Consider the following 13,660-nt stretch of genomic DNA (forward strand, 5'->3'; position numbering starts at 1 on the left):
GAAATGAAGGCCAATGGAAAGGGAAGCCTTTGAGCATCAATGCTTGTCACTTGTCTCATATCTTCTAAATTCAATAAAGCAGAGAGGCAGGTTCCCAGAACATGCGCAGTTGGAAAGCTGCTATTAAGAATGTTTGCTTTTATACATTACATACTATAGTTCTCTTTATAAAAGATTTCGTTATATGGTTCCCTTCAATTTTAAACCTTCCTAGAAACATTTTGGTTTGGGGTAGTTAGGGATTTACATAACAGCTCAGAATGACTAAGGCAAGAATCTGAAATTTGAGAGGTTCTTAAAGTGAAGTTCAACATGAAAACCAAACCCTAGGAGCTCATGCATTGCCTAAGAGGTCTTCTTGTGCAGCAGTGCTCCACAGATGGGCTGCCAGGGGTTTCTAATGCCCCACGATCACACATGTCACACATGAACCTCTGGTCTAGAAGCTGATCCACAAGAGTGGGTCATAGAGATCATCATCTTATAGTAGGCCTGTAACCCAAGAATAAAGCAGTGGTTTTGTGAATTTTAAAAAGAATTAAAAAAAAAACTTCAGAAAGGAAAAATAAATTTACTAAATTTGTATTATTCATCATTAAACCCATGGTTCATTATGATTTAGATTTATTTATATGTGTATGACTATGGCTATGTAGGACACATGTGATGAAACCAGGAAAAGGTGTTGGACTTAGGAGATGTAATGAAAGGTGGTGGGAGTTGCACAGTGTGGGTGCTGGGAATTGAATTCATGTCTTCTGTAAGATTAACATATGTTCAAAACCACTGAGCCATCATTCCAGCTTATTACTAATTGCTATAATTATTCTTTGTATCCATTCTTTGACTACTTTGTGGGTTCTTTTTTCTCCCACACTTCTCCACACCTCTTCTTCCTCCTTTGCAAACCTTAACACTAGAAAGGAGAGAAAAAGAGATAGATGGGAAAGGGGGTGGCTGTAATTAGGGGCATTGCATTCAGTAGGACAAAGTTTAATCTTTGCCATCAGGATATCTAATTATTTCTCCTCCTCCTCCTGCTCCTCCTCTTCCTCTTCCTCTTCTTCTTCCTCCTCCTTCTCCTCCTCCTCTGCCTCCTCTTCTCCCCTCCTTCCCCTTCTCCTTCTCCCCCTCCTCCTCTTCTTCTTTTTCCCCTTCTTCCCCTTCTCCTCTTCCTCTTCCTCCTCCTCCTCTTCTTCTTTTTCCCCTTCTTCCCCTTCTCTTCCTCTTCCTCCTCCTCCTCTTCTTCTTTTTCCCCTTCTTCCCCTCCTCCTCTTCCTCCTCCTCCTCTTCTTCTTTTTCCCCTTCTTCCCCTTCTCCTCTTCCTCCTCCTCCTCTTCTTCTTTTTCCCCTTCTTCCCCTTCTCCTCTTCCTCTTCCTCCTCCTCTTCCTCCTCCTCCTCTTCCTTCTCTTCCTCCTTCTGTTTTTGCACCTGAGTACTTAATGAACCTCAACCAACATTATTCAAGCAACCAAAAACCTACCACCTCTCGGGGCCCTAACATTTATACAAGTCTCTGAAGAGTTCCCAGAATTCCACATGTCACAAAGTTATACAAACTTTCTGCAGTTGGCATAAGCACTCCCTACTAGAGTACAAAGCAAATCATAGTCAGCTGCTATAGACAATCTGAAGCAGCCCCTGTCTCACACCTGAGATTAAAACTAAAACATATTCTTATATTCTGTGTTTTTAAAGAAACCAAAATTCTCATGATGATAAAAAAAGCTTCAGAAAGGAAAAAAATAAATTTGTATTTAAACACTGTTATTCATCATTAAACCCATGATAATGATGATGATGATTTTATTATTATTATTATTTGTACTGGTGGTGGCAGTACTGGTTATGCTAGGGATTGAACCAAGACTTTTACCCTGTGAAGCAAGCACCCTACCTCTGAGCCTATCTCTATCTTTAACCAAAAATTTTTGGTTTGCTTGTTAATGCTATGCAGATATATGACAGTCGCTATTTTTTAACAGCTGTTTTTATAGTATTATTCTCTTAAATGGATACATGCATATTTATCTATATCACCAACACAAATGCTCTGATAGTACTTATACTTACCCAGGTGTGACCTGTGTCTAGAGAACAGAGCTCCCCGGTCACTAGAGTACCATCCCTTCTGCAGAGCCACTGCAGAGGCATATGGAACCTGCCCACTCAGCCACACAGCTCCTGTAGACTACAGATCAGAGCGTTTCTCCCTTAAGCAACTTCCCTCTTGTCTAATACCTTGACCAGTTCAATGAAACCAACCAAACTGCTTTCTACATGGAAACTACAAGCAAACAAAGGAAGGAGGCAAACAAATAGCCAGACAGTTCTGACAGCTATCAACATGGAGAACATGAATAGAAGATGAAATCTTCCATTGAGATGAGGGCAGGCTGTTTGCCAGGGTCCTACAGCAAGTGCACACTAGTTGGAATGAGAACCTGTGTCCATCTCAGCCCCAGCCCCTGCTCTCTCTACTTTGTTGGTGTGATTTGCTTTGATCTTTTCATAAAAGCTACATGAGTGAAATAAGTTTTCAGGCATTCCCAAAGCAGCTTTTACTTAACACATATCAGAAAACGCCATTGATTTGGCCCGGAATCTTTTTCACAGGGTACTTCTCCTGGTAAGAACATTGCAGCAGGAAGCCCAGGAATGCAAAAGAAGATTAAAGTTAATAATGCATGCAGGAGAGGAGGGAGGAAGAGCCAGCTTTGTTTTCTCAAGTAACACAGTTGGGAAATCAATCTTATATTTAATGGACCATACGTACATTTAAAGCGATCCTATTTTTTCTGTCTATTGTCTTAATGACCTTTATAATTCCATGCAGGGAAGACATTTTAAGACAGATTTCCTGATAAAGCTTTATTATAGAGTCAATTAAATTTGGGAGGGGTTCCATCTGTTTGAAAAAGTATCTGAGTGTACTGATTTTCTAGGCAAAAATGTGCATTTTAATGAAGCATTTTGATAACAGATATTTTCCCATAATGTTCATCTTGGGAAAAAATGTTTCCTTCTTCTTGAATATTGCTTTAGCACCTATTCCTTATTGATAAGTTAAACAGTTTCCTCTCTATCGTAATATCCATGGTTGGCACTCTGTAGCCATGGAATGAAGTTAAAGAAAGAAACCTTAGCTCAGGACTATGTGAAAGCTCTCCATGCAGTAAACTCTCTTGCTTGGTTTCTTTGAAAGACCTGTCAGCCACTTGGTTAGTCCACAGCTTGTCTGTCTGTAGTTCTCCTTTCAGAATAAACCCTTAAAAAGTACTATTTGCATTTGAAGTCTCTTGATTTGCATTTGGTTCTCTGTCCCCTTGGAATTGCCTAATTTTAATTTAAATTTCTCCATGAAAACATTTTTTCCAGAAAGGTGAGCACAGAAGCACTTTCGCACAAAGCCCTTTGGTGGGCATTTCAAGAGGGTGTATCGTCTCACAGTAGAGTCTGGGACGCTAAAGGAAAAGCCCTGCAAAGAGCTGCCAGAGTGGGAAATGAGAGACAGGCTGTCACACACTGAAGGGAGTGCCTCTTGTTCATGTCCTTCCTTTCCTTTCCCAGTAATGGGCTTCCCAATGACCCCAGTCTTAGACCTGCTAATCACATGGTCCAAGTGGGTTAACGATGTTCAGTTTTCTAGTTTGTCTTAAAATTAGAGATGACATTGACATGTGCAGCAGAGCACCCATTGAACCTCCTAGCCCGAAGAGCTCTTTTGTAAGCACTTCCAAGTACCAGCAGTTGGGAGCTTCTAAGGGATACAGTACTGTGTCATGCCATGTCACAGGACATATGTTTTATTTCTTTTCATTGACCATTTTCAGCAATCCACATGCAACTGAATGAATATTAAATCATTTATCCCATTAGTAAATGAGAATGGAATCTTCAGTTGGATAGAAGAAATAGGTGAACTGCCCATCAGATGAGGTAGGGCTTCTTAATGTCAATGAAAGCTCATGCCTTCAGCTATTTAGATTTCAATCTTTAGAATAGATCAAAGTAACCTACAACCAGTGGTCCTCTAATAATCCATGATGGAGTTATGAACATCTATTAACCTTCTGATGTTATGCATAAGTTCTGTTTTCTGTGTGACTGTTTTTCCTGGAGTTCATGATGTCCCCAAAACTAAAGGAAGAACATCTAGAGAGAGTGAACAATACTCACTAGGAAAGGCATCACGTTGTATGCTACATGTTTCATCTTGCAAACACAATGTAGCCATAGATATTGTTGAAGGCCCACATTTTACTAAATTCATGTTTCACCATTCCTGGGCAGCTTCGACAAATTCTTAAGACGTCTTTATTGTAACTGCTGAGCCTTTTGTTCCAGCCCAAGTGCCTCAATATTTATTATAAACCAATGCAGCTGTCATATCCTTTGGCCCTAAATTACCCTCTTGCTCCTCCTTTCTTTGGAGGCACTCCCATGGCCAGGGAAGATGTCCCTGTAGGCACCCTTATCTCGGGGGCACTTCACTTACCTAGACCTGACCCCTCAGGGCCTGACACTAGGTCAGTTCGCTGTGGGGGTCCCAAACCTTGTTTCTCACCTGGGCCAATGACCTCATTCCTCTTGCCTCAGTATACATCAAATACCAACTTCCCAATAACACTTTCACTTTTACTAAAAACTATAATATAAGCTCATTTCTCTTCTCCATCCCTGTCTCTCCATGGCTGATTCACCATTCATTAAGATGCTTGGGTCGTCAGGATCTGTAACCCATTATGTTCCCTGACCTCCTTCCCCATCTACCCAGCAATTCATTCCCATCCTCATACCTACAGCATTGCCGTCTCCCAAAACTAAATATTCAAAGACCTCCCTGTCCACTAAAAATATTCTCCTCATTTTTCTTCAGAGTCATTTCTTAACATCACCCCATGACTGCCTTTTTAATGCCATGTCATAGTTTATCTCTTTTTTAAAAAAATTAATCCTCAAATAAATTAGGAATTTTGAGCGCCTAGGTTTTGAACATCCCCCCGAAAATTATGGTCACAGCTGCTTAAATAGTCAAACCCAAACTACAAATTATGCATTAAGATTCACTTGATAGCCTTAAGATAGGATCCTCTCCTCAAGCCATAGAAGAGTTACTGAGTAAATAGTAGACTCAACAAGGTGGGAATGGGGATAGCGCATCTCCAGAAGATATTACAGGTATTACAGCAGAAGGCTTGAATACAGCAGAAGGTTGGCCCAGAGCCAACCATAGTGTGTGCCTCTAGATCATGCCAGCTCACTAAGGACTGGCTGGGAATGGAAGCTTGTCCAGAGGCCTCATGATTAGAACACATTTAAAGGCAGTTTTAGTTCTCTTCCTCTTTTGCTAGCCAAAGGTTTTGCATTTTTTCTTAGTTTTGTTGCTGGAGGTTGTTATTTTTGGTTTTTCTCTCTCTTCTCTCCCTGTCCCCCTCCCTTACTCCCCCATCCCCGCCTCAGTGTGTGTGTGTGTGTGTGTGTGTGTGTGTTTGTGTGTGTGTGTGTTTCACATCTCACATACACACATATGTGTGTAAGAACAATTAATAAAATAGGAAACTATTAATTTGAAAGATAGGGAGGGGTATATCAGAAGGTTTGAAGGGGAAATTGGTATAATTTTATTATAATCCCATACAGAATTAAAATGATATAAAAAGTAAACACATGAGCTGTGATAGCAGCCCAACTGTTTTACTCCATGTCACATTAATCCTGAGAGAAGCAAAAGGTGACTACAGAGGTTTGGGGTCATTCAGGGCCAGGGTACAATTCTGTGTGTGAACCAGCTATGTGATCATGGCTTGAGTGTGTGGTCACAGACATACCCCTCTGAGCCTCAAATCTCTAGGGGGGTAATGCAGAGAGTGCTGGATGCCAAGCCAAGCACATGCCAAACACACGTGTTCTTGCTGGCTCGCCTTCACTGCCACCCTAATGTTTTCTTCTGCTTTCTCCTTAAGTTCGGGACTCGCTTCATCATTGAGACCATGGAAGCAGCAGGACATTCTCTTAGTACCCTCTTCTTATGTGGAGGCCTAAGCAAGAATCCCCTTTTTGTGCAAATGCATGCTGACATTACTGGTAAGCCTCAGGGCAGGGGCAGGGCTGGTGGAGAAACTTGGGGTGTCAGCAGAGGTGAAGGGTAAAGGCAGGCTGAGGATAAGGCGCCATTGTGGGTGACTCAAGTTATCAAGGTAACAATAAAATCTATGTCTTCATGATGGAAAAAGGCACTCTCAGATATGTGCAGTTACTAAGCAAGACACCAAAGTTGGCAAGGACAGATCTAAATTCAAGGAGCATTTACCCATCTTTTTTGAGTACTTCTGAACCAAGCGTTGGGAGGAATATTGAAGATAAACAAATGAATAAAACATGACCAGGGCTCTGTGAAGCTCAAGGACTCCCCAAAAGGCAAAAAGCAGACAGACAAAATAAATACATCATGAGAAGAGAGCTCTGAGGGGGAAAAACATAATAGGACCTTGCTCAGGTTTGGACTGTGTAGCCCAGGACAATTGATCAGGCTATCAAAAAAGGAACACAGATCCTAGATGCTGTGGACAAGGTCTAAAATGGGCCTGTAATCCCAAAGGGACCCAGATGCAGAGATTCCTTCCCTTTATGATAAGGAGTTCTTATCATAAAGTCATGCACTGAGCATCTTGTGATGGGGATAGAGGGGTTAGGGACAGTGGCGGACTGGCATTTGGGAAGAGCTGACAGCTCCAGGAAAGGCTCTCTGGGAGGACACCTTGCAGAGGTACAAACCCTGACCTAGAGCCCTGTCTCTGTGGGCCAATACTCTCACCATTCTTCTATCTTCTCTCCAAGTCTCTCCTGGTGACTGGTACTCCCTCTAGTACCCATTGCTGGGTACTTAGATACCAGGTACCAAGACAAGAGGAGGACAGTGGGGTCCGTGGAAGCTGCTCTTGCCTGCCATGAGCCCACCTTACCCTGGGCTCCATTCCTTATGAACCCACCCACTATGTTCCTTCCACATGAGATCATTCCTGTTCCAGGCCATGCAGATATGGGGCTTTTATCTGGGTGACAGGTTCAGTTGATCCCTGTATATAAGGTACTAAATATGGAACAAAATACATACCTATTACTTACTACTATACTACTATAGATAGACTGGGGCGTAAGTTGGGGAATCGCTTGAAAAAGCGTGTAGTGATAAGGATAGGTCTAGGATATAGGGAAACCTGTGCTCTGCTCCCCTTAGCCAAGTGGCTAGGATGTTGATAGGAATCATACTGCAATCATTTAATTCTCCCCAACTGCCCAAATTAGAAAGTAGGCAGCAATGTAGTCAAGCAAACAAGCAAGAAAAAGGGAGCCACATTCAATGGGCTTCCATAAATCAGGATTGTGCTGTTGAGCCAGGTTCCTTTCCTTTGATGATGCCTGCCCTGTTCCAAGGTTTACTAAACCTGCAGAAGTGGACTGGGAAGAGTGGAGTAGACAGAAATGAAAGCCACATCAGCTGGGTGGCTCAGATAAGACACAGGCCTGAAGTCTGCTCTATGGGCTCCCACTTTTCAGCCTTCAGTTACCCAAAGCCACATCCCACCTGGATGAACGCAGGTTAGTGCCAGCTTCAGTGCAGGAAATGCAGAAAAGAGGACCCTTGAGCATGGTGGCCAGATGTGACCTGGACACAGCCTGTGCACTACGGCGAAAATGGGCCGTCCTCTAGTCATGTGTCCCTGCGCGTCAGAAACCAGGGAATGCCACTTTGCCACAAGCTCTGCATTGGGATCTGTTGTTCTTTGGGTGCTGAATGGAAGGCTGTTAGTGGCTATTTGGGTTCAGACTGAAATTGGACCCTTTGTCTCTAACTACTGGCCGGTTACAGTTGGGGACAAAGAGACCTTTTCTTTGCCTGAAATTCCTCTGCTCATGACTGACAAAGGATAGCACAGTGCATCTGCCTTCAAATGCTTTGACTTCTGCTAAACTCATTAATGCATCCGATAAAATAGCTGACATTCCAGGCAAAGCCTCCCTCTTCCTGCCTTCACCCAGGCTCAGAGAAAGGAATGCACTTGAGTCTGTTCTGTGAAAGAAGCCTGGGGAAAGGTGAGGAGGCCCTTGGTACCTTTAAGCACTGCAATTGCTCTGCACTCCCTCCCTGTCCAGAGCAATTTAGAACAAAGCACAGCATAGTAGGAAATTCTCAGACATCTGAATGAAAAATTGCAGAGCAGAGTAGTGGGAAGAGTAGCAGGCCAGCTGTCTGCAGTAGGGGAAGTCACTAGTGAGAGCCTGGGGTCCATCTTCTGAAAAAACAACGTTGTTGTCATGTAGCTCCTGTAGACGGTTCTGAGGGATGCTTAGGAGTTTGAGTTCTAGGTCCTTGCTTAGCTTGCAGCAAGTGATGCTAGCCTGTTGCTTCACTTCTTCCCTGCAGGCAGCCCGATGCCCCAGAGAAGAAGGCATGGCAGAGAAAAAGACAATTTAAAAACAGTATGAGCAATTTTGGCAAGGTTAGGAAAAGCCGGCTCCATTAATGCAGGGAATATGGGCTATACCACCTTGGGAAATGACATGGGCACTAGAGGCACTTCCTGTACCTTGGCCATGGACTTAACTGTGATTTCCAAAAACAGTTTGCATGCATGTACCAAGGAACTGTAATCTTCTTACAGACTTGGGACTAAATGTTGAGTCTTATAAATTATACTTTTTTAGGGCTGGCAATTTCTCTAGGGTTTTCTTCTTCCTGTATCACCATTCTGACCTTTAGTCCCCCCCCCCCCAACACACACACACACACACACACACACACACACACACACACACACACACTCACTCACTCACAAGCACCCCTGGGTTCACAGGCTGTCAAGTACTTGGCTTGAGAATACAAAGAACAAGATGTCTCCAAGAAGTCCATTACCAATCAGCAAAATTCCCATTGTCTTTGGACCAATGTGCAAAAGAGCAGAACAAACCCAGGGGTCAGAGGTGACAAGGCCAGGCAGGGAAGGGAAGCTTACTTAAACTTGGCCAACTTGAATAAATGGTTTGTTTACAGAGGTAAGGGAAACCTAGACAACCAGGGAGGCACCCCACCCCCTACCCCCGCCCCAATAGCTGCTAACTTATTTCCATTCCCTAAGCTTAGGGATGGGGAGCTGGAGGCACTGTGCCTAAGATAGGAGCTTAGTTCAGCTACAGCCAGAGGGTCCTTCGAAAATGAGAAAACAGAGGTATGGAGAGGTTAAATCACCTGTCTAATATTGCACAGCTGTGTCAGCAAGGAAGCCAGGATTCCAACTCTGGCAGGCCAATCTGAGGCTGAGAGCTAATGAGGAGCTCCCAGGGGTTTGCCTGATCTCTACTGTTCAAGAAAACAGCTTGGGTCCCACTCAGAAATTGTGACGTTGTGGATCTGTGGCAAAAAAGGCTGGAGATTGGAAGGCTATCTCCTAAAAATAGTTCTAGGCCAATAGAGGGCCTGGGTGCTAACAGGTCATACAGGCGTGTAGTATGATTTCTGACCAGGCCACCAGTACCCTTCTGTGTGGCCTGGTATCTGTCTTTACCCTCAGGGTGTCCTTTTCCTTCCCCATAGCTCTGCTCGACAGCTCCCATGAAATCCACAAAGAGCCCTTCCTCTTGGCCATGTTGAGTCTAACAGTAAGGGCCAGCATGGCTTCACACAGAATGCAAACATGAGTTCTGTCTGAGTGAGTGCTGTGTCACCAGCCTATCTATTAGGTTTCTGTTTCCTGGCTGTCTGTAAGGGGTATGATGGGAACTTACCTGACCTGGAGAAGCTAGGTAAGTTAGCAAGTGAGCATCCCTAGAAGAGGAAGAAAGGAACTGCAGCTTTTATCTAAAGGAAGCATTTCTGTCATAGAACTTTCCAAATAGGATCCCTACTAATCTTCAAATTTTTATTTCTGTCTGTGTCAGCCACTGGCCCTGAGATTACCAGGGCTGGGAGAGAGAAAGAGATGGTGAAGGACTCCAGAGGAAAGAAATCAGGGAGTGAGCCAGGCCTGAGCCTCTCTCAGATCTGTCACTCTCCCTGGTGGCTTAGTAGCACATCTAGAGGAGAGGCAGGGCTTCTTATAATTCTTCAAGTCCTCTAAGATGTCTGTAGGATTCTGTTTCCTAGTGGCCTGAGCTGACCTGAGCTGGAGGAGGTAGGTAAGTTACCAAGTGAGCTTCTTCCCTAGAGAGACAAGAGGAGGGCTGCAGCCTTTGTCTAAAAGAAGCCTTTCTGCCATCCACCTTTCCCCTGGGGCACTTCCCATCATCTGTTGATTAGAAAATCAAGAGTCATCCTGTGAAAGTAGATGGAATTTTATCCCCATCTTTCAGATAAGGAAACTGAGGTCGGGAGAGGTAGAGATCCCTAACTTAGTATCACATTGTTAAGTGAGTGAAGAAGCAGAAGTGTAAATCATCTTAAGAATCCAGAACAGCATGTGAAATCCTCGTGAACCTTCAACCTTGGGACTTGTCATGTAGATGGCTTTACACCTGGCAGATCCCTAGTTACCTTCACATGACATTCCAGTCACATGACTACTTCAGTCTCATGTCTACTGTGTAAGCCACTGGCCAAGAGACCCATTCTTTCACCATTTACTTGATGGCCTGGGCCCTGCTCTAAGTGTCAGAGACATGGTGGGAGACAGAGTGGAGGCCATAGCCTCATACATTGTCAGTTTTGCAAGGCAAGGCACAAGGCTAAGCAAGTAAAACACATGGTAAAGACATGAGGGAGGTTCAGGAGAAAGGAAGGGCCGATGAAGTTGTCTCACCATTTTAAAGCAGTGACACAGGAAAGCTCAGGTTGCATTCGTGCTGTGGAGAAGAGGCACTTGCATGGACATCTGGAAGGACCCTGAACCTGGCTCAAGAAATCCCAAGGAGAGTAGGTTCATGTGGTCTAGAAAACAGAGAAGCGAGATGGTAGAAGAGACTCTTGCCAGACTGAGGAGCATGGCTTGCACTGGAGATGAGTCAGAGAACCAGCACTTCCATGGCCCGTATGCATCACCATCTGAGACTGGAAGAGCAGGGCACAGCCTCATTCATTTCAGAGTTCACTGGGCCCAACAAAGCATGTGAAAGAGTTAGAGGGAAGCCAGGAACCTCGGTGCCAACGTCACACAAGTTGATAGATATGGTATTAGCTACCATGAGGCTGTGGCCAGTGCACTGGCCAGCACAAGGCAGAGAAATGTCCTGGAACCCATAGTCCCAAGGACTGGGGACTTCAGGGAGATATAAGGTACTGCTGCTTTCACATCAGAGGCTTTGCGTCTGGAGGTGTTTGCTGGATCCCCACAGCTCTGGTTCTGCTCACTAACCAAGGTGTACCTTTGTCCTGTGCAGGCATGCCTGTGGTTCTGTCACAAGAGGTGGAGTCTGTCCTCGTGGGAGCTGCTATTCTGGGTGCCTGTGCCTCAGGGGACTTTGCTTCTGTGCAGGTATGTCAGGATCCATGGGTGGCTGTGGTCCCTGCCCTGTCTGAGGCTGTCTGTTCTTTTGACAGCAGCTCACAGCTTGCAAAACACACAGGATATAATTAGGGAATGATAGGTTGCAGCCAGAGAATCACAGGCACTGGCCGCCTCTGACGTAGTCACTGTAGCCTCCCCTTGGCTTCACCTCTGCTCCTGTGAATTGTTCTGCTTTTCTCTCCTTTATAGGACCTCCTGAATTATTTAGCCTCATTTTCTGCTTAGCCATTTTCCTTTGATCAAGTGAAAAGAGTTAATTCTCAAAATACTGGTTTTCCACGTGGACTTCAGAGTTTTATTTGCTTATTTCATCTGTATCGCTTTCCGAATACCTTTGAAGCCTCTGTCAACAAGAAACACAAAAGAGAGTGTCGGTGGGGGGAAAAAGAATTAAAAGTAAAAATAAGGAACAAAGTATAGGAAGCCGGAAACAATTTGGTGACGGTGATTTGAGTACATGATTTTGCCTTGAGCTTCCTGGCAGCCAAGACCAAAAAAAAAAAAAAAAAAAATGCATGATAAATTGCATAATTCTTATTTTCAAAAAGAGGAAGCATCCTAGTTTCTGGTAAGAGACAAGCTTTTCCTGATGTGAAATCACAAAAGACATTGTACATGCTGGAAATTGTTAAAGGCTTCCAGCACTAAAATGATACCAAAGTTCTTTAAAGAAATATTGAGCGTGAGGTAGACTAAGAGCCTCTGCAGTAAGACTACTTGGTCTCGAATGCTGGCCTCCTTCCACATGAGCTCTGAGGACTCAACCATCTCCTCTGTACTGCACTTCCCTAACTCTGATAGTGGCCCATAGCTGGCTTGTACATTCTTCCTACAGCTCAGTTGAGCTGGTGTAGTCCCCACCACCGCTCTCGAATCCCCATTTTAGAAATTGGGAAGTTAAGCAATCTTCCTCTCCTCTTGCATCTTTTGTCCCCTTGTGAGATCTGCTGCTCGGGGGGTTGGTAGTCGTTTTAGGCGAATGAGGTTTGTAGAGCAGACACTGCACACTGCAGAAGACATCCTGGATTACTGAGCCAGTCCTGGGAGCAGATTGCCAGCTCTTGGCCAAGCTCATGAGACAGCTAGTAAGAGCCGAAACCAAGTCAGAACCCCAACCACCGGCTGAGAACCAGACACTTTAATCACCCATATGCCCCAGTGGTAAGAACCAGGTATCTACCAGCACCCCAACAATTAGAATTCAACTTGCCCAACTGTCTAGTGTGGCAGGTACTGTGCTAGGTTCTTTAGTATAGCTCTCCTAATGTATTTAATACCCTTTCGTGGCCCAGAAGAGAGATGCAGAAAACTTGCAAACATAGACCATTAGAAACTTTCAGAGAAGCCCGTTTCCAGTGTAAGAATGGAGCTGGGTGTGTGGCTTGATGCTTAAAGGACTTCACTGCTCTTCCAGAGGACCTGCATTCGATTTCCAGCACATTAGGTGGCTTATCTGTGGAGTTCCCATCCATAACTCCAGTACCAGGGAGTCTACTGCCTCTCTGGCTTCTGAGAGTGCCTGAACACAAGTAGTGCCCGTGCATACACCTATGCCTTCAACCTACACGCCGAACAAAAACTAATCAATTACTCTGGGAGAAACAATGTGGGGACCAGCTTAGACTCCACAAGGTGATCCTGTCTGTGAGTCGTGCTTTTCTGCTTAAACTTAAATGCAATCTTTTCTTAAAACTTCCAAGATCCTAGCTTGGTCCTCACAGTGCCTAAGAAAGATGAGTGCTTCCTGCCAGATACCCAGTTCCTGCAGTCCTCATGGTTGGTGGATCTTACCTAGAGAGGCTGACTATAGACACTGCCAGGGTCATCTCTTTCAGAGAAAGGAGGGGATGAGATCATGGATTGGAGGAGACATGGATTGGAAATTTTGAGAACGAACTTATATGTGCCTGGAGAGAACCTGTCCCAGTCTCCTGAGGCCATGAGTGACTTCAGGCATGGGTAGAGCTTGTACCTTCCATGTCCAATACCAGTGGATCAAAGGGAAGCCATAATAATGGTTTTACTAGAAGTTACTGCTAACTTCTACATACCACAAGTCTGAGAGGATTTAGTAGGATAGAGGGAAAAGACAATGAGTGGGCTTTCCTTGAGGTGTGTTAGAGTGGCTGAGTCCAGGTTCCATTGCTGTCCCATGTCC

General features: G+C 44.5%; 1 protein-coding gene and 1 long non-coding RNA gene across 18 annotated transcripts in view; one reads left to right on the plus strand and one right to left on the minus strand.

Annotated features, from left to right (window-relative positions):
- Positions 1-12,995, minus strand: part of LOC103692418 (uncharacterized) — a 113,946-nt gene extending 100,951 nt beyond the window's left edge. For 4 of the 7 annotated variants that reach the window (XR_010051921.1, XR_010051920.1, XR_010051922.1 and 1 more), the window contains exons 1-2: positions 11,360-12,994; positions 10,798-10,925 (exon numbers count right to left, since the gene is read on the minus strand). This is a non-coding gene — a long non-coding RNA (uncharacterized LOC103692418). Of the gene's footprint in view, positions 1-10,797; positions 10,926-11,359 lie in introns of all 7 variants that reach the window. The other 3 variants (XR_010051926.1, XR_010051923.1, XR_010051925.1) reach the window with 1 other exon arrangement.
- Positions 1-13,660, plus strand: part of Fggy (FGGY carbohydrate kinase domain containing) — a 387,141-nt gene that overhangs the window by 302,358 nt on the left and 71,123 nt on the right. For all 11 annotated transcript variants that reach the window (XM_017593260.3, XM_017593261.3, NM_001013932.2 and 8 more), the window contains 2 exons: positions 5,968-6,088; positions 11,375-11,469. In XM_017593260.3, coding sequence (XP_017448749.1) covers positions 5,968-6,088; positions 11,375-11,469 — 216 coding nt within the window. The remainder of the gene's footprint in view (positions 1-5,967; positions 6,089-11,374; positions 11,470-13,660) is intronic.

This window comes from Rattus norvegicus, chromosome 5 (genome assembly GCF_036323735.1).
Source record: "Rattus norvegicus strain BN/NHsdMcwi chromosome 5, GRCr8, whole genome shotgun sequence".
Lineage (NCBI taxonomy): Eukaryota > Metazoa > Chordata > Mammalia > Rodentia > Muridae > Rattus > Rattus norvegicus.